The 22,050-nt window shown below is 37.1% G+C and overlaps 2 protein-coding genes and 1 pseudogene across 2 annotated transcripts; all 3 read right to left on the minus strand.

Moving 5' to 3' along the window:
- Positions 1–3,130: 3,130 nt before the first annotated feature.
- LOC105051493 (uncharacterized) lies at positions 3,131–3,857 on the minus strand. Its single transcript, XM_010931973.4, is given in 2 exon segments — positions 3,131–3,246; positions 3,249–3,857. Coding segments are annotated over 2 exon segments (567 nt in total). The 5' UTR covers positions 3,715–3,857; the 3' UTR covers positions 3,131–3,145.
- A 6,197-nt stretch (positions 3,858–10,054) lies between these two features.
- LOC140851465 (uncharacterized) lies at positions 10,055–12,133 on the minus strand (annotated as a pseudogene).
- Positions 12,134–19,667: 7,534 nt separating this feature from the next.
- On the minus strand, positions 19,668–21,497 carry LOC140851625 (uncharacterized). Its single transcript, XM_073243554.1, has 6 exons — positions 21,298–21,497; positions 20,963–21,201; positions 20,616–20,837; positions 20,452–20,544; positions 20,274–20,357; positions 19,668–20,193 (listed from the first exon to the last, which is right to left on the minus strand). The coding sequence occupies exons 1-6, from the start codon at positions 21,494–21,496 to the stop codon at positions 19,756–19,758; spliced, it is 1,275 nt and encodes a 424-aa protein (XP_073099655.1). The 5' UTR covers position 21,497; the 3' UTR covers positions 19,668–19,755.
- Positions 21,498–22,050: the final 553 nt, after the last annotated feature.

The raw sequence follows: 22,050 nt of genomic DNA on the forward strand, positions 1-22,050 counted from the left end.
AGGTGGTAAGACCCCTATAATAGGTCGCAAACAATTTGGATCTTTTTCATGTTCATGCTGGAACCGAAGACTAAGATAATATATGTCTATTATGTGGAACATTTATAAGACATAAACGGATGATCCATGACTTAACCTCAACACGAATAAAAGAGGTGTTGGTTGGCAACTTCTTCATTGACATACAAGTTAGATTAAGCTGTAATTGGTAGTAAAAATGCAAACAAGTTAAGCTACTTACAATTATTCGAGCTCGAGTATCTCGAATAATTTTTCGAATCAAGAATCGAATAGCAAGATATTCAGCTCAAAAGTTCATGAGTCTATTCAAATTTTTATATATTTTTTAATAATATTATTTTATTTATGATATATATATATTAATATATATATTATTAGTAAGTTAAAGCTTGATTCTTAATTTGAACTCGAGTTCAAGTATGACTCATTGATATTCGAGTTGATCTCGAGTTTTACCTATTTTTTATTAAGTGAAGCTTGAACTTAGGTTTTATTAAGGCTCGATCAATCTCAAATCAAATTTCGAATCCGAATATTTTTGAATCAAGTCAAGCTTAGATTTTGGCTACTTGTCTCGACTCAGCTCGATTGCACCTCTAATTGGTAGGATGCAGTTGTAGTTGATGCAGTTAAATTACATGTGCACAAAAACAACGTTTGGATGCTTGCAATTGCAACTGTTGGCTATAGTTTAATAATGCAGAAGATGTAAAACTTGTCATAGAAAAATTGCCTCAAAAAACTTATAATTGAAACTCTAGCTAAAATTGGACATAGTTCCAATTACTAGATTCTGTGTTTGAGAAAGCCTTTCAAATGAATCCTCTTGCACTCCCTTTCTCCTTCTTCATAGAGTCCTTGTAATAATAATAAATATAATATATAACACCTATTTGTTATTATAATGTAGATTCTATATTTGATTATATCAACATATCCAATTATATTATCATTTTATTCTATATTGATATGAATAATACAGCAATTATTGTCATACTAATCCAATGATAGTTTAATAGCAATAATATTTTTTAATCATAATTACAAAATAACATGATAGGTATTATATTATAATAGAATTTCAAAAGTTTATTTCTGAAGAGATAATATTACTAGCTCAATTATAACATAAACATATCTCTTTCTACATCAAATAATCGAATAGCTATAATAGCATTTGTAGTATTAATCATCTGTTATTGCAATTCTTTGGATTATAAGCAAACAAACAGCTTCTATTTGGATTCATTTAAAGAATTTTCCTCACTGTCCATGATAGCTATGATTGGATCATTGGCTGAAATATTGATAATTGTGATCCTCCATCTAATAAATGCCCTCCTACACTCTTAGCTAGTGCACTCCTTCTGTATCCCTTTTTACACAAAGGTTGACCTAACTGGAGAAAAGGTGGAAGAATCTACAAAGCACCCGGTGGAAAAATAGCGTTGCTTCAAGCACCACTCCACTCCCAGCTAAGAGCACCGGACGCCTAGTGTAATTGGAAAAATATTCGGGATCAGTGAAATACAAGAGGGTAGCGGGTATCATTTACGGGAATCAATAAAATACATTAGAATCGATAAAATATCGGATTTCTATTGATTTGTGATACATATAACATGGTATCACCATTGCAGCGGATATTTTTTCGTGTAATTGGTGATTGGTGTAGGACGCCAGAATCACGTAGACGACAAGCAAGCCTCATGTACTAGCCTACTAATCATCACATTCAAGGACTGGAGCAAGAATGGGAGTAGTGCTGTGAAGCATTTATCATGGAGAAAATGTCACAGCATTTCTTCATGCACGGGTGGCTCAAGAACCATGCACAAAACCTCAGAATTCTACTTCAAATATGGGGTAAGTCATCATTTTTTTTCTTTTTGATTTGTTAAAACCTACCTTTCGAGTGAACTTTCATCGGCTTAGCGGCGAAAAGTGGGGGAAAAAAAAAAACTAACCCATTTTCCATATAATTAAAATGTGTTTTGAATTCACACTAATTGCAAATTACCGCCCTCTTTATACAAAAAATTCATTATTAAGAAGCATACCTCCCAAGACACGTACGGTGCACTGGGAATAGAACTTGTCTGTTAATTGTTAAGATTAATTTGCTAAGTTGCAGATCAGCAACCGGAATTGATTTGTGCATGGGCCTTCCTGGCTCAGCAAGCTGGCTTAGGGCAAAATCTTAATAAGCCTAAGAACTCATCTTGTGCAGCGTTTTGGTTGTATCTGAGATGCCAAAGAGTGATTGATCTTCTTCACGGCATTGACCATTAGATCGCATCCTGCACAGATATCAAAGCACTCCTAACCCCATCTCACCTGCTGCATGGATCTCGAAGCGATCATTGTGTGATTCAATGGTGGATTTGCACAAAGGAAGGCGAATCCTTCTTTCAGGTGAAAGATGCAGCTCCTGTCCTCTTGCGCAACAAAGATACTCTAAGATGAAGTACTTTACATTCAAAATTTAAAAGTAGTCTCTATTCTCCTCTGACTGCTTTTCTGGAAGGCTATAACTAGCTTTTGGTTGCGCCCAAGAAGTGAACCTCATACTAGGAGAAGCTTAGCTTATGCAGTTGTTCCTCATAATATGAAATTGTCCTCTCCATGAACTTAATGCCGACTTTTGAGAAAGCTGGGTGAGTCCCTCCAAGTTTTAGTCCTACCCAACTCCCCATGTTCCTCCTAATTATTTTCTAAACTTGTTTCCATGGCATCCAATCACTTAAGATCACAGCAAAGTGTGAATCGTCTCCAAATTGAAGGAGTGTAAAGAGTTAGCTGCTTCCCTCCATCACCACCTCTGTTCTTTGTGAGATCTTCTAATTTCCCAAGGGAAAAGAATTACTGAGCCAGAAAGAACTCCAAGAAAAATAAATCCACGAATGCATAAGCTTTATGTAAAAAATCACAAACTTTAGGACAAATAATATAAAAATTACAATAAAATAATTACTAAGTGAAGGCCAAGTAAAATGATAAAATCCGTGTCCACAGTGTACGCTAGAACACCACCACCCAAACAAAACAAATATATCTAGTTAATAAACTCCTTAACTTCTCATCCGAAGCCAAAACAGAGCACTCCTTTTTCCTTCTCTGTCCATTAGACCTGGAAGGGCCATGGCCAGTTGCTCATGTCCTCCCCCTGCTGCACCTTGGCGCTCCTCTTCATGGCATTGCCGCCACCCTCCCCATCAACGTAGCATAGTACCTCAACACAAAGGCCAATGCCAGAACCACCCACTCCAAGCAAAAGATCACCACTCCAAGTCCCCCAACCATCCTCAGTATCACCACCCCATCATCCTCCCTCACGTAGGACTTCAACCCATCCAGGAGGAAGCTCGACGTCCTGGAGAACACGAGCACGGCCACTGACCCCTGGAAGATGGCCGTCAGGACAGTCGCCACCATGTGAGCGCCGTACCACTTGCTGGAGGTGCTCGCAGTCGAGGCGGCGGCGCAGCCGGAGATGGCACCGACTATGGTGAAGGCATGGAGGAGGATGAGGAGGAGGCCGCAGGCCGAGGGGAGGAGGCGGAGGGAGAGGGTGAGGAAGATGCAGCTCGAGGACGCACCAAGGAGGACGTAGTTGCAGAGGAGGAAGACCTTGTGGGTGCGGTAGTGGGCGAGGGACACGTCGGACAGCGAGGCCGTGACGGAGAGCCCCATGGCTGATTCGAACCCAGGAGATGGTTTCAGAGGAATGGGAGAGGAACAGGGTGGAGAGATCTCTTCTTTTGGGGGAGAAAAAATGTCTCGGCTCTGGGAGGAGATTAGTGAGAGAAGGCTGGGAGAGAAGGAAGAGAGAGTAGTGCTGTGAGGGGAAAGGGATGGGCAGCGGTCTTATTTGAAGCTTGAGGGGATGGGAATTCGACCGTTTGGAGGAGGGCGCCGAGTGGGGACGAGTAGCAACGGCTAGTTTTTCAACTTTACTCTCTTCTATTCCTTCTATGCAGCATCCGATGCAGTTATATCGAATCGGCACCGTTAATCTGATGGGGCCGGTAGGGTTTTGTTATCATGGAAATCATAGCCATCGGATAAATAATCAATAGCCAATATCAAACGTAGTTCGAACTGACAGTCTGACACTAGCTTGGATCTCTTTCTTTGGTCCCAAGCCGGTCAATTCCAGTTGCCTTTCCTCTCCCTTCAGGTGTCAACTAGCAGTTACAGTAATAACTTCAGAAATTCTCACCCATTGGCATTAAAAAAATGTCAGTGAATTCTTTCTCCTTTTCTTAGATTTCTATAATTTTAACCGTAATATATGGTGGTTCTGCCTCTGTGCTGTTTGTCGATATACCGCATGCTATGGCTGATGAACATGCTTTGCTATTCTGGACAGTGGGTTTTGTCTGATTAATATTCGCTGACAGATAGATGCTAACAGTATTTTTTTTGAGAGAACACTACGGATTTTGAGTACCTTGTTTTAGGAGATGCTTCTGATTGTAGCTGAATAGGTAAATAGGTTATTTGCGTTCTTCTTCTGCAACGGGGTTTTTGAGTGTTTAAGTATGAGCTAGGTTTTGCTTTGAACGAGTGAACGTAACATCCTTTAGCCATAAGCTGTTTGTTTATATTTCGAACAAGGAAATGTGGAGATTGAAATAGGGCAACCGAATAGAGTCTGAAAAAAATTTCTTAGAATATGGGAAGGAGGGCTGATACTCAAGTTTGTTTCCTTGTTTCAGCAGTTGGTTAGAAGATAAATGAGTACGAAGAATATGCATTTTGCATTTTTCTGTTTCTGTAAGGAAGTATATTAATATGTTATGAATTACTAGAGGGTGGATGCAAAGTGTCTAAAGAAGTTTCAAAGATAAAGGAGTTCTATTTAAACCCTTGATTATACAACAAATACTAAGTCAGCGGAAGGTGGAATTGGTCATGTTATCTATACATTTTTAAACTAAAATCTATAGAATTTATCAAACTTAGAGTTTGTTGAGGGGGGGGGGGGGTGTAGTTAGGTTTTTTCTTACATGGTGGCCTTCTAGGTTTCATGGTTAGGCTCCTTACTGCTTGGAAGTTGTTGGGATATACCGACCGACTCCTCTACGCCGACTCACCCTCGGACCTGTCCGACCGATGTCCGACTCTATCGACCGACCCTCTACACCGATTCACCCTCGGACCTGTCCGACCGACGCCCGACTTTACCGACCGGACCGACTGACGACTGCCGACAATAGCTGCCAACAATATCCGACCGAAAGTGTGTCGGCCGAGCGGACCCATACTGTTCCCGACCGGCTAAGCGTCCGAGCTCAAATCACCGACTCACTGTCGGGGGTGGCAGCTGTCGTCCGACTTAAACAAGGCACCAGACCAGCCGACGGTGCCCCTGGGTCATCACCCGACGTCTCGGTAGCCGAATACCGACGTATGGTCGGCCAGCCCTCCCAAATACCGTACGACCGCTATGGGCTGCTGTCCTGTCAAGGACGTGCTGTGTGACCGTCTTGGAGCATTGTCCTGCCAAAGACATGGGTTGATTCTGATAACCCGCGGCGATTTGATAGTCCACGGTGATTTGACAGCCCCCGACGATTTGACAACTCTTCAGTTGTTTGCACCATTAATGGCGGGACCACGCCGCATTCTACTATAAAAGGAGGTAAGGCAACAATCTTGGTAAGCTCTCTGACGCTCCCTCCAGCTCCCCAGCTTTCTCTAGCCCTCTCGAGCTGAGCCTCTGATTTTTCACTGTTGCTTAGTCTCCTCTCTGACTTGACCGTCGGAGGGTTCCCATCGGAGGCATCTTCGATTTGTGAGGATTTCTCTTACAGGTGCGCGACCTCGGCGATCGAGCGACGGGAGAATTGGCCGCAACAGAAGTTAATTACCTTGGAATTGGCACTATACCATGGAGGTTTGATGTAAAACCATTAGCTAATCACTTCAATGAGAGAAATCTTGGTTGATGAGTTAACTGATTGCTTGTTCAAATGGAGTGGAAGGATGTCAAGGTTGGGTCTGAGTTGCATTGATTGTTAGTTGAGAACATACTGTAAAGTAGTAGTTCCATAGGTATGGATGATAAAGAGACATAAATGAGCTTTACAAAGATAATCATTTTCTGAATAAAAATTTCACTGTTAATTGATTATTAATTGGTTAAATGTGTCCAGAGGTGCATCTAGGCTGTGTATCACTACAGTGAAAATGGTAAAAGATGACGCTATAAAAGGTATTTTACGACGCTAATAAGCGTCATCAATAAGCTTTACGGCGCTTCAAAAAGCGTCGCGAAAGCGTCGCCTATGTAAGAGTGGAGACGAAAAGCGCCGACGTTTTTTAAAAGCATCGCAATATTTTCTAACGACGCTTTAAAATATCGTAAAATTAAATTTTAACGGTACTTTTTAGCATCGTTAATGACAACGCGTCTTCCACTCTACCAAGGTGCTTTTCGAAGTGTCGGCAATTAAGTCATTAGCGACGCTTATAAGCATCGTTAAACAGTGTATTAACGATGCTTATAAGCGTCGTTAAATTTTTTAATTGAAAAAAAAATATACAGGTTTTATATACAAAAAAAAAAATACATACATTCCTATACAAAATTATATCAATTATTCAAACATAAACCTGTACAATCACCACCATTCACACCAAAAGCAAACTTCAATAGCAAATTTAACCAAACCAAAAGATATTATTTTATATAAATAAAAATAAAGTACTAATCGTCCATTACAATCAAGAATAATATAAATAAATATAAGAATACAATAAAAATAAAATAATATCAATCTGCAGCGGATGGTCGTCGCTGTCTCCACGTGACGTGCCGCTGTCTCAACGGGTGCTTGATGTGCCAGGAGCCTACAAGAAACATATCAAAAGCATGATTTGCATATCTATAAATAAAAATATATAGATCATTAAATTAATATAAAAATATATATTTAATAATATATGTTTACCTGAGATGGGCCATACATCTCTAATAAAGATGTAAGCCGATCAATCTGTCCCCTCATGGCCTGTATCTCGGCACGGCTCTGTCGTATCTCCTCCATCTCAGTGGCACGACTTTGTCTAATCTCCTGTATCTCTGTCTCGAGTCTGCGGACGCGTTAATCCTGAGCATCTGCTGCAGCATGCTGCGTATATCTACTAACCTCAGATAACTGAGTGGGGGTGACTCCTACTCCATAACCCCTCACTCGACCGTAGCGCTCTGGTTTCATCAACTCTGTGAATACCTCGGCCTCGATACGGCTCTGCTGCGTAGATGCTGCGGACTCATCGTCACGCTCCGCAATGAGAGATGTAGCCCTCTCCTGTATTTATTTTGAAAATAAGAGTTATACATTAATAGCTAACAAAATTAAATTAAAATTATTGTAAAAAATAGAATATTAATAATACCGTACATATAAATCTCTCGACTCATCTCGAACAAAAGTACCATTCTGATGAGTATGAGTCATCCAGTAAAACTCCACTTTACCGGGTTCCCTCCCATGCTCATCCACCTACACAAATAATTTTAATTTTAAGCAAACAGTTATAATAATTTAAAAAAATATATTAGTATCATGATACAGACATGGTCCATGATACATAATGATATTAGTTATATAAATATTTTAATATAAAAATTAAAATTAATTATGAAAGTTTAAGGAACATACAAACTCCTGTCGGAATCGTGCATAACTCTTCGATCCCGATGTATGAGGAACAGACTGAGCTGCTCGTGCAGCTCTACCAATAGCAGAATAAGTCTGTAAAATAAAGTAAAGAACTTGTTATATGTATAATATATGATATACAATATAAATCAATATTTTTATAAAATATTAAAAGAAAAGATAATGAGTAGATAATATACCTGTGCCCTCTCGGAGAACCAATAATAAACCAACTCCATCCACTGATGAGCGGGTACATCAGGAGGACAATTTCTAGCAACCTCCTCCTCTGTCATACCCTGTCTCATATAGTTCCTCTTCAATTGTGCTCTATATTCTTTCCATTTGCGGTTGAGAGACTTCATTACAAAATCATGAGTGGATGGAGGGAGAACAAACTTGCTCTATAAAAAAAAAGTTAAATGAAATAAATTATATAAGTGATTAACAATTAATATACAGTATGAACATCAATTCATTACCTCTATAACTCGGAGGAGCTCAACTTTGTACGTTGGAAGCATGTCATTCCATTTTGCATAGCCCAACGGACATAGCTGAGGCCTCCGAGCAACAGTCCCCAAAAATAAAGTCAATAAGCAGGCAGCTTTCTTAATTGGCTGACCTAGCTGATTGCACTCCACAACAATTCTCTCGCCCTCACGCATCTGCTACACATCTTGTACTACTGTGGGTCCGCGTCTGGGCGTACTCTCCCGGATCCATCTGCAAAAAATACATAAAAGTAATAATATCATAAATATACATAAAATAAAATAAAAATAAAATTACATGAAAGACAATATATACCCTGCACATGTATCTCATCATCTGGCTGATAAACAAGAGGATCATGCTGCGCTGATGATGAAGAAGGACAGGGCTCGAAATGCTGTGCAGCTGAACTGGCCTCAGACTGTTGTGTTGAAGAAGACGTACCGGCCTCTGTCTGTGAAAACTGAAACTGCACACCAACATATCGTCCCTTGCGACGCATGATGTCACCTAGCATTTATATAAATAAAAGGTAGAATCAGTTAATATAGGGAGTAAAATAATACAATAATTAATGTAAATTATATACATCATAAATAATTATTACCAGTAATAATCAAGCAGTAGTGTTTCCTTTAAATTCTGTCCTAACCAACGTTGTCGTAGCATTTAAATCATCAGCTGGCACAAAATTGTAGGGCATACATTGTGTATAAGTGTCATCGTCATCATCCTCCACTTGATTTTCATATCATATAAGTCTATAGGTTTTGTTTTGATGACAGTAAATCAATCTTTATCTTTTGCGTCTTGTACATAAAATACCTGACGAGCTTGAGATGAAAAAATGAATGGATCATCCTTCAATAACACACCAGTGTGTATCAACCTTGAAAAATTTACAAGTGTAAATCCATTTGTATCTTGTTTCAAACCTCTTGGTGAGTTTATGTCTACCCAATCACATCTAAACAATACTACTTTAAATTTTTCATAATAATCCAACTCATAGATATCTTTAAGTGCACCATAATAAGATTTTCCATCCGCTTCCACCATAACACCGCTATTCTGTGTTTTTCTAAATTTCTCCCGTTCTCTAGTATGAAATTTAAAGCAATTAATTATGAAACCGTTATATCTATTCACAATCTTGTTAGGTCCTCGAGCAAGAGCTATTAGTTCATCTGAATTATTTCTCTCCATCATCTTTGATACCTAAAAAAAATGATATGAAGTGCTGTTGAGTTATCTGATATTAAATATATATCAAAAATTAATGTATCCCACAATTAAATATAAATCACATCTGATTCGAAAGCCACATAGAAAATAACTCGACCAACCATCGCTGTTCAATCCTTGCATTAGGATGAATGTTATGATTGGTTCGTCTCTGATAAATTAAAAATTCACTACATAAAATATAAATATATCATTTAGAATATTATATTAAATATAAAATTTAAATCTTGATGTCATGCCTTAAATATACTAACCTGCGTTGGTCAGATATTATGTCACTATGAAGTAACACATAACGATGTGCTTGTGCTAAGGATTTTTGATCAAGTACAATACTTTCAGCTCTTCTCAAGAATTTTTCAGCAGTTGAGAACTTATACAGTTCTGCATTCTCCACAAAGTCATTATGCCATTGAGGTCGACTAAAAATAGTCTCTACACCTTGAAAATATCTTGAACAAAATGTCAAACATTCATCCGCAATATATCCTTCAGTAATCGAGCCCTCGGGATAGGCTCTATTTCGCACATAATCTTTAAGACGCACAAGATACCTTGAAGAATTAAATATTTATTAAAATATCAGTATGCTGTTGTTTCTAATAAAATTATCAAAAGATTTAAGATTTGCAATAAGACCTCTCAATAGGATACATCCATCTATAATGTACCGGTCCACCAACTTTAACTTCTGAAGCTAGGTGAATGAGCAGATGTACCATAATAGTGAAAAATCCAGAAAGAAAAATCTTTTTCATCTAGCAAAGTGTAATTGCAATATCGAATTCTAACTGATCAAGTTTTCGAAGATCAATAACTTTGGAACATAATGTCTTAAAGAATGATGATAATCGAAGTATAATTGCAACAACTTGTTTCGGCAATGACGATCTTAAAGCTATTGGAAAGATATCTTACATCAATATGTGACCATCATGACTTTTAAGATTTGAAAGTTTTTGTTCCTTTAGATGTACACATCATGAAATATTTAATGCATATCCATCAGGTACCTTGATACTTTTCAAAACTCCCAAAAAATTATCTTTTTCTTGAGCAAACATTGTGTAACATGCAGGAGATACATAAATTCTATCATTAGCAAGCATTTTAGGATGAAGCTCCTGTCAGATACCCATTTCTTTTAAATCAAGACGCACCTTCATATTATCTTTGCTCTTTCCATCAAGGTTTAAAAATGTTCCAAGTAAATTATCACAAACATTCTTCTCTATATGCATGACATCAAGATTGTGCCGAATAAGATTATGTTTCCAATAAGGTAAGTCAAAAAAGATACTTCATTTTTTTCATAAATATTTACTGGGCTGTTGTGTAGATGCTATCTGTGTGTCTTCTTCATTTTCATCTTCGAAATAATTGTCTGGATCTTGAAACACCTCTGCATCTATAGTACTGATACTGACTTCCTCTGGTAACCCTTCGTGCATTGAGCTTTCAACATCATCCCTACCTCTTTTTTTAGAGGACTTTGAGTGCTTACTATAGTTGTAATTGATGACATCCATTTGTCTATGAACATCAGTTTCAGAAGGTGGAATAGGGGCACATCCCAATTCTATAGTACCATCAAATAAATCTTTCTGAAATCGAAATAGATAATTTGCTTCCAACCATCGACGATGTCCCATGTAACAAAATTTACCTCCATGTTTTAACCAAATTGAATGTGTTGAATCTCCACAACAAGGACATGCGATCCGTCCCTTTGTACTCCAGCCAGATAAATTGGCATATGCTGGAAAATCATTAATAGTCCATAACAAAGCTGTCCGTAGTTTAAATGTTTGACCGTTGGAAGCGTCAAATGCATCAATACCCTCCCACAACTGTTTCAATTCCTCTATTAAAAGCTGTAGGAAAATATCAATATTATTGCCTGGATCCTTATCTCCTAGAATAACCATTGACAAGATAAGTGATGATTGTTTCATGCACATCCACGATGGCAAATTGTAAGGTATCAAAATGACTGGCCAAGTGCTGTAGGTAGAACTCAGGGTCCGAAATAGATTGAAGCCATCAAAAGCTAAGCCAAACCTAACACTGCGAACATCAGAGGCAAAATCAGGATGCCTATCATCAAATACTTTCCATTGAAGACTATCTGCTGGATGTCTCAACATTCCATCCTTTGTACATCCTTCGTCATGCCATCTCATTGATGAAGCTATTTTTGATGATGCATAAATCCTTTTCAATCTAGGTATAAGAGGAAAGTAACGCAATACCTTCGTCGGTTTCTTTTTACTCCGCATTGCATCCAATTCATTCAGTACATCGTCTCGATCTTCTTTTTGTGTTATCCATCTTGAAGATCCACATACATTGTATGACTCTTGATTAGCATTTTCACCCCGATATAACATACAATCTTTCGGACAACTATAAATCTTTTCGTATCCAAGATCCAATTCCTTTACTACTTTCTTGGTTTCATAATACAATGGTGGTAAACGAGTGCTTTCTGAAAATGCATCCTTTAATAACTTGAGCAGCATGGTAAAACTCTTTCCAGACCATCCATTCAAATATTTTAAATGGAATAAATGTACAAGAAAAGAAATCTTAAAAAATTTTATACAACTCGAATATAATTCTTCATCTGCATTTTTCATTAAGGTGTGATAACGAGCTGTCTCATCATTAGATGTATGTATAAGCTCCTCAACATGCATACGTTCCGTATGCGTACATCCATCAAACATTCCAACTGTTTCTTGTATACTACTGGATTCTCTTAAATTTTGAACACCAAGTCCAAAAGCATCTGTGATCAAACCCCTTATATCATCATCTCTTGCAGAATTATCTTGTAGGCTAGTGGATCCAAAATGAGTTAGGGGTTAGTTACATGATGATGGCAACATAGATTCTCCATGAAAAATTCAGTCAGTATAACCTCTTAAAAAACTATTCCATACTAAATGTTCTTCAACAATTTATGAATCTAAAGAAGAACTATTTACACATTTCCGACATAGACATAAAATCTTTCATTCAAACTATTTTTCTCCATACCAAATTTAATGAAGTCATGAACTCCATCTAAATATTTTTTACTATTTCTTGGTTTATTTATCCAACTTTTGTCCATTGTAGGATAAAAATGATCGAACTTGCAACTTATCTAAAAATAAGAAAAATTATACAATCTATATTAATGCAATGAGTAAAAAATATCAGTTATTTTATAAAATTTAAAAAAATAACAGCTATTGTAGTTCATTATATAACTTGAAGACTCAAAAATACATCTGGATATGATATGGTTTACATAGTAAATGCTTGCTATCATCAACTAATAGGTAAAGAAGGTCATATCCCATTCAGAAAATGCATTAATTCTATAGGTCAATTACAGTAATCAAATGATATGCAACAAGAGCCGAAAAAATTTTCGACAGTATTTTTTCTTAGTTCTCCCGTATAGAGAGAACAAAAAAAAAATATCGTCCGAAATTTTTTTCAAACCTTCAGCATATCATTTGATTATTGTAATGACCTATAGAATTACTGACATTTTTTAAACTGTCCATACTGGATAATCAATTGATCAATGTACATAATTCTTTTATCCGTAAGAAAATAAATAAATATACAGATACAATAGAATATGTACATTAATCAAAAGACAGGTCTATGGTTCGATGTATGTATGCAATAGAATATGTACATTAATGTTTCATTTGGATGTTGTTTTGTTGATGTGTGTAACGGGTTAAACAGATTCAATTTTGGGTTGGGTTAATAGCTCCGATAGTTATAAATCCAACTATTTTTTAAACAGATAAAACAGCTTAGGTTGGTTATATAAACAAGTTACTCATTTAATAAATAGATTAAATGAGTTGGATCAACTAACTTGTTTATTAAATGGGGTTGGCTCAGATTTCAAAATCTGACATATTTAATCAACTGATCAGATTTAGATTTAGACATTTCTAACCCAGCCCATTTTTGATCCAATCCGTTTATGATCGGGCTCGATCTGATTGCCACCCCTATTTCTCAGTGGAATAATTGTGGCATGGAAAAAGAGGTCAATTTAGTATCAAATATTGTGGAGAGAGCTTGGTAAAGTAATTTTTCTCAACATTCCTTCTCTTATAATAGGTGGTTTTAATGTTGTTCTCTCCATGCATGATGACAGGGTGGTAGGGACTTCAAAATCTCTTGGAAAGTGCATCAATTTCATAATTTTGTGGCTGATCAAGAGTTTCATGAACTTGGCTTCTTTGGTCCCCCTTGGTGTTGCAATCACCCAGGGCTTGCTAGGTCAGGGCCAGCTTGACCATGCTTTAAATAACTCTAGTTGGTTACAATTCTTTTCTAATACTATGGGGTCCCATATTGATCACAATGCCTTCAATGCCCCCTTGTTGCTTCATCTTGACTCTGGTAGGCATAGATGTTCTAAACATTTATCTTTTGAGATTTTTCCAAGGGAGTATCCTCCGACAAGGGATGTCATTGCCCATGCTTGGAGTAGAAATGCTAGGGATTCTGCTATGTACAAGGTTAATCACAAACTCCTTATGGTTGTATCATCTTTTAGAGTGAAACAAGCACAATCCGAGGAGGCTTGAGAATATGCTTGGACTTTGTTGCTCCAAGGTGGGACTCAATCGAGGATCATGGTCTGCTCAGGAGGATAAGATCCTCGCCGATTACATAAAAGCCCATGGCGAAGGCAAATGGAGAGACCTCCCAAAGAGAGCAGGTGAGGAGTACTAAACCTCTTCTCTGTGGCAGTCCTAAGGAACATTAATTGATTCATTCAAAACCCTAATTTTCTGCACCATTTCTTCTTAATATCTATCAGTATTCCCATAAATTTGATCTATTTCTTCTAGGAGATCTCCCCTTATGCTGGCATCAGTTGCTGGCTTTGGCTCGAGGAGGATTTTTCATCATATAAATTGATTGATACTCTAGGTGTCACTAGATCATGGCTCCTGTCTTTGTTGAATCACAAATTTTACACCATATAAAACCCCTCTCTCTGTCCAAAACATCCTTCTAATTTAGCCTTGAAATATTCATTATGCTTATAAAGTTGTAAGCATTTTCCACTCCATAGGGATAATAAGATAAGGTAACATCCTTCTAGTTCAATTGCTACAGTTAGTATAATCTACCAACTATGCTTTCAGCTAAAGAATGGCATCAGGTAAAAGTTTCTTATTGAAAACATATAGAAAAGAAAAGAATTAGTTCTAGTTCAATTGCTACAGTTAGTATGGTCTACCAACCATGCGTTCGGCTAAACAATTGGATGTTTTTTTTTTCTTTTTTGATTCTCTTAATCTATTTATTTTGTTGGGCGATGTTGATGTAACATTGAAAATGTGATCACTGTCAGGTTATTATTATACTATTATTTATATTGAAGTTGATTGATTTTGATTATTTGGTTTTAAAACATTGTAAATGGTGCAAGGCTGATGGATAATTCTTTACCAATCATTATTATGGACGACAAATTGTCCAAGTTTTTCTCAAAATATCCTTTAAATGTAGTCACATATTCCCGTTTCTTGCTTTCTAATTGAGTGTTATTAGTTCATCTCATCCTGTTTAACAGTCTATTAACTATAAATAAACCGGCCATGCTCTATTTAGTACACTCACACCAAATTTTATATGCATTCAGCTAAATTCTGATTTACCATAATATTCTGATCATTTATCCACCTCTAGATTGGAGAGGATGCTACTTTAGTTCAATCTAGGCCAATTTTCATAGTTGTTGCTTGGAAGTATATTACTTTTATATTGTCTGCATTTTACTGTCTTGATGAATGTTAGAAACACGTCTTTAATAAATTACTTATTGTATGTCCATATAAAGAATTCTTCCACATTTGCCGTTTTGATGAATGTAAAAAGTCCATTTATTATTTTGATGAATATTAAAAATTTTATTTGACAGAAGTTCAATAGTCTACAATCCGATAAAATCAAATTAAATCGAACTGATTTTTTTGATTCGATCGAAATAGATTTTTATATATAGTCAGTTTGATTTTAATTTTAATTTTAAAAAATTAATTCAAATTATTTTAATTTGAAAATTGATTTCAAATCAATAGGATCCAAACCATGCATGTCTTTGCTTGCTGATTGAATCGTATTCATTCACCCGACTGAGGAACAAGCCGGGTGAATGTAGATACTGTAAAAATTCCAAGTGGATAATTCACCGGGTGCGTCTGATGGTAGTAATACAGAGGGCATAACACTGGAACAAAAATAAGATAGATATCCTCCAGGTATATGCCAGAAATTTTCAAGAAAATCGAGAAAAAAAAATCTATAAACCCATATGATTCTACAAATTTCAAGAAATTAAGAAAAGAAGAAAAGAAAAAGAAGGGGAGTACCAATGAAGGGGAGAATGATAACAAAGATGTAGAGGCCGAGGTTGGCGCCAGACGAGACAAAGAAGTGAGAGATTGGGCGAACAGTGACGACGACGGCAGTGACAGCGAGTGTGGCGTGGACGGACGCGGCAGCAGAGGGGAGCGGCGGACGGCGGTGCGGCATGGACGGCGGGTGCGGCGCTAGCGGCAAAGAATCGGCGGAGATGGAGATGGAGGAATGGGTGGGAGGGGGCGGCGGCAGATAGATTAGGGCATGGGAGAATGGGAGTGTTAATCGAATCTAACGACGCTTTTTAGCGTCGTTAAATAATGATGCAAAAAAGCGTCAGCATTTCCTGTATTTAACGACGCTTTTGCTATAAGCGTCGGCGTTGAAAATAATAAAATTTTACGACGCTTTTAAGCATCGTTGAATCACGATGCTTTTTAAAAGCGTCGGCAGGTCAGCGCAACTTGCCGACGCTTCCAAAAAGCGTCGGCAAAAAATGGTCGGCAACCCCCCCTTTTGCTGTAGTGTGTGTGACCTCCACACAACTTCAATATTTATGAATATTGTTTGTAATATAGTAGAAGGATCGGATAGTTTTGTATGGATGCTGAACCAAATTATGTGGCAAGTAGACATGTAATCCAGCATTATAAAGATAAAATGTTGAGCTACTTGTCAAATTAGGAAGGAGATGATTGAAAATGAGTACATTAGAAGAATCATAGCAGCTGTGCCAGTAAGCAATGGACATTCTAGTTAGATGGTGGTGTTTACAGAAGGCTTGATACGCATAGGGGCTTGTATAATTATATTTGTACTACTAGGCCAAGAAAGAGAAGTATAATGCTTGTTTAAATGAAAGAATAGATGTATGTTAAAAGAAGTTTGAATTAGTAGATAGGGTCTGGACTCTTGAGTTTTGAACCAAAGTCGATCCATCTACTTAATGAGCTCTTTGTGAATTTGATTGACTACTAAGTTGGACTTGGGCTGAATTAACATTTATGGAGTAGACCTGACTTTTTTGAAAAATATTTTCTTATGCATGTTCGGTCAGTTCAAATCTTCTCAATTCATGCTCAGCATGATTTCAGAAATAGGTTTAAATTGTGGACCTAATTTGACCTATGGATCAGCTCCACCTTTCCTTTATTTACATCAACATCAAGAACAGATTTACTAGAGCCAGTACCATTGCTCTCATACAGCAAAAAGGACTGAGCATACGGTTATTATAGTTTCATATTTGTAAGAAGCACTGGTATTGCAGTGAAAGCATTGTCTCCCACTTCCACACCCTCCCCTCTCCCTTCCCCCTTTCAACCCAATCTTCATGACTTGGTCAATATCTTATCAAGCTACCATTTCAGTTATGTAACATAATATGCATGTAGGCCTCCTACAAAAAATTTAGCTCATTTACAATTTGTAAATAGGTGCTAATATTCACATGCTTTTCTTGTGCTTTTATCTTTCGGAGAGGTGTTGTTGTTCAAAAAGCAACTATGAAAACAGTGCTTCAACCGAGCTGGTCTTTTAGAATAGTGGCTTCCTTGAGGTCGTTAATATATATATACACATGTATGTGTGTATATATGTTTGCATGCATTAGTAACGGCTTTTTTTTTTTTTTGAGAGAGAGAGAGAGAGAAGAAAACAAGCATCAGATGTTTGTGGAGTGTGTGTTTCTGCAGTTTATTATCTGGGGTTTCCATTTCATCTCTTTTCCTTGCCTCTGTATGACCTTTTTAATATATAATTTCGAGGAATTATTATGAAGATTGTTACTTGGATATCACTGTTATTGCTGTTTCAGATATAGGAGAAGTCATGTAATCATGCATGCAGTGATACTAAAACTTGTCTGAAATTTGGTCATCATGGAGGATGAAGTGCCACTTGCATATGCCCATCATAGAGTAAAGAAGAGAAATAACCGCAAAAGTTTGGAGTGCAAAATGAAGGGTATCAAGGTATGCGCACAAAGAAAACTTGATAGTTGCCAACAGGAGGCCAGAGCAATTTGTCAAAAAATACCATGATGAGGTGACTATTATCTTATATAAGCTTAAAAAATGGGTTTTTTAAGTCTCCAAATAAACTGAAACTAATTCTTGCTATTGTAACTCATACGACTTGAAGATCTGACTAATCTATCGTAATTATTTTGGAGAGTTACAGATGGAAGCAAACCTCATGCATGCCAAATATTTTCCTTCGGATGCCTTCCCAGCCATTGTAAATTTTAGTAGTTCTACTTTTCTTTGTATTGTTTTGCCTGCCATAACATTTTTTTTTTTTTTTGCTATCACTAATAATGATTGAGTAATCTATAACATATACAAACTGCTACACCTTCATCTTGGTTGCTGGGATGATGCCACTTTTTTCTGTCTTGCTTTGCTTTCCTTTCAGGCATGCTTCATTCTCGTGCCTTTTGGTCTTCCATGGCATGCATTCCACCAGGTGGGCGCAGTTGGATGCGACTATCTGCAGGAGGCTAAAACACTGGGCAACAAAGGAAATAGGTTCTGGAGGACTGTTACTATATGTTGTTTATTCAATTGTCTTTTGACCACCAAATATTATCCAGAATAATTTCATCCACATCATCAAATATGATCATATGGCACCGTACAACAAGAAAGGTATCATAGCAGCTAAAACCAGCTTATCCCAAAAGTAGTCTGCTTTGGAAACTGAAGGCCATACCTTCTGGGGCATTTTATTGCATTGTTCTAAAAGAATGAGTACCACTACAAAAAATTTGATTTTTTGCGACGAAATTTTTTCGTCGCTAAAAATCTTATTTTCGTCGCTAATAGTATTTGCAACGAAATATATCGTCGCTAAAAATTTGTAGAGAAAGCCTCGTAGCAAAAGATCTTAGCGACGAAAATATTTTATTTCGTCGCAAAAAATAGTAAACCCAGACGACGAAGTTATGTACTGTATTAGCGACGAAAATATTTTGTCGCAAGAGCTTAAATTTTCGTCGCTAAAATTGCAACGAAAAAAAATTTCGTCGCTAAATATTTTGATTAAAAAATTTTTTTTCTTATTTTTTGCGACGAAAATTAGTTTCGTCGCAAAACTTAGCGACGGATTTCGTCGCAAAATATTTTGTCGCAAAAAGTTCGTCGCAAAAATTGCGACAAAAAAAAATTTTCGTCGCCATTATAGCGACGAAAAAAAATTTCGTCGCTATAATAGCAACGAAATAAAATTTTCGTCGCTAAAATGACGACGAAAATAAAAATTTTCGTCGCTATAATGGCGACGAAATAATAATTTCGTCGCTATAATGGCGACGAAATAATAATTTCATCGCTAAAATTGCAACGAAATAAAAATTGCGTCGCAAAAAGTTTAAATTTTTAGCGACGAAATTTTTTTTCGTCGCTAAAATAGCAACGAAATAATTTCGTCGCAAAAGTTGCGACGAAAAAAAAAATTTCGTCGCTATAATGGCGACGAAATAATAATTTCGTCGCTATAAGGACGACGAAATAAAAATATTCTCTGGCATAATTGCGACGAAATAAAAATTTCGTCGCAAAAGTTATAATTTTTAGCGACGAAACTAAGACTTTCGTCGCAAAAATAGCAACGAAATAAAAAATTTCGTCGCAATGAATAATAAATGTTTTATTTTTTGGGTTCACAAATTTTTTTGCGACGAAATTAATATTTCGTCGCTAAAATAAATTTTGGATAAAAAATAAAATTTTTATTAATTTTTCAAAAAAACCTGCTCAAATACAAATTATCTGATCAACCATATTTTAAATAAACAATATGTTAACACAATAAAAATATTCTAAGTCAAAAGACCAATTTCAAATAACAAAAAGTTTCATAACCATCTTTGTCATATACAAAAATATAAGTCCATACACCATTTTAAATTTAAAATAAGTACAAACTAAGTATGATCTGACTCATTGGCCTCGTTCCCTCCTCCAGGCGTCGATCCCTGACCCGATACGTGTCGCGATGGTGGTGCAGAGGCGGCATCATGTGGCTGTAGAGGTGCTAACTCAGAAGCATCAATACCGAGCCGTCCCGCCACCGCAGCTACGATCCTCTCGAGCGTCTGACTACGATTCATCCAGTAACTAATCTGATCTTGCATCATGCTCATGGATGTCCTAACTGCCTCTGGCACCGATGTATCATCAGACCGGCCGGATGACGAACTGCGTGATTTTTTGGACCGCATGCTATGACCAGATCCTAGCTGCCGCCCGAGGACGGTATCCAAAATCGTATCATCTGTCATCAAACAAACCTGCTGCGATCCAGTATCACCATCAGATCCCACCTCCCTCGTCGCCTGCTCTCTCAATTCTAATATTTTTTCCTTCACAATAAACAAAATAAAATCATAAATTTTTTTCAAACTCTTTAAAAGTATTCAAAATGTAGAGTAATGATATTTACATGACGCTGCCTCGCCTCCTCGGTCACGAACTCGCCACTCTTGTTTTGATAGAATTTAGCATAGGCGTCGACTCCGGATAGTCCCTGTTCAAACAAAAAAAAAGAAAAAAAAGATATCAAAATAATGTAAATATTTAATAAAAAGTTACAAAGTATGATTGCAAATGTAGTTACATACCATCCTCTTCATTCCCTGTGCAAAAGAGGCACTTCCTTGCGTGTGAATAGAATCAATCTTGCTCCTATTCACCTTATTCGCCTCTGATCGTCGCTACAAAATACATACAATTATAACCAATAAAGGACATAACATAATTAAAAAACTTGGAACACTAGACATACCTGAAATGCCTCAGTTCCAAAATGCTCACATAACCACCGCCAATCGTCACTAGACCCAGCCCAATTTCTGTATGGCTGGGTCACAGGATCAATCCCCTTCGCCTGCAGCTCATTGCAGTATTTATGAAGCCTACATCGCCGATCTCTGTATCTATTTGCAGCCATTTTGAGAATACATGCCGTCACTTCTTCGTCAGTGCAATCCTCGAAGTCAATATTATCCTACACAGTAATCATACCAAAAGGCAAATACATGAAATTATTCATATAATAAAAAATTTATTTATATAACCAAAAATAATATGGATCATGTAATGATATGCAAGACATCCAAATTTAATTCTTACCCTGATGTGAGAGACTAGAGCATCACGGTATCGAGGAGCTACATGCTTGAAACTTTCAGCAGCCCACGGAAAATGATTCCACATATACAAACTGATCTCATTTGCGACGATACTGGCCTCTGTGCCAACCGGATGATCTCGAAATATATGTACCTTCGGTTTTTCATTGTGTGTATGCACATATTTTTCCAAAACAAGACCCCTACTAGGACCACGCACTGCACGTCGATGCTGTGTTCCTACATGTAAAAATTGATGAAATGAACATATATCATGTATCACTAAATGCATATAACAAAAAAATATATATGGTTTATAAATTGATAGAGATGTACCTGTAAGGGGATGATGCTGCGGTACCATGGCCTCCGACTGGGCAAGCTCTGGCTGAGCACTAGGCGGCTCTGTGGACTCGGGCAACTGAGTCTCATCTAAATCCTCTGAGTCATCATGCAAAATGCTAAAGTGAGGATGTGTATCATCAAGCGGAGCCTGCTGCCTATCCCGTGAATGTCTACGTCCAGGACCAGTCATGATGCTGCAATGATTAAAATAATTTAAATCAGTAAGTAATCAACAAAACTCAAGTATTACATGATATAATAAAAAAAAATAAACTGAATTACTTATTCTGCTCTCGCTTCTACATTTACTTCAAATAATTCCGGATGAAGATCTTCTAAAATTTCTCTATCTTCTTCACCAAGTGTTTGTCTTTCACGACTGCATGATCCACCGACTGACGACGGATTTATGGGACTCCTGGACAACATGTTCGAGCTAGTCGGCAAATCTTCACCATGACAAGTCCATCTCTTGTAAGTCACATCTATACCGTGTTCGTATAAATGATTCTGAATGTCCGATAAGGTACACCAAAATAAATTCCTACATCGACGACATGGACAACGAGCTTTCCCATCTTCTCTAGTATGATTGGACGCCACATTCATAAAAGTCGTCACACCCGTAATATACTCGGGACAGAACTTATCACGCAAAGACATCCAACCACGATCCATACCTACATATTTATGATGCAAACTATACAATCAATTTTATGTAATAATAGTTGACTAACGCCTTAT

The sequence above is a fragment of the Elaeis guineensis genome, chromosome 9, assembly GCF_000442705.2.
Source record: "Elaeis guineensis isolate ETL-2024a chromosome 9, EG11, whole genome shotgun sequence".
NCBI classification, from domain to species: Eukaryota; Viridiplantae; Streptophyta; class Magnoliopsida; order Arecales; family Arecaceae; genus Elaeis; species Elaeis guineensis.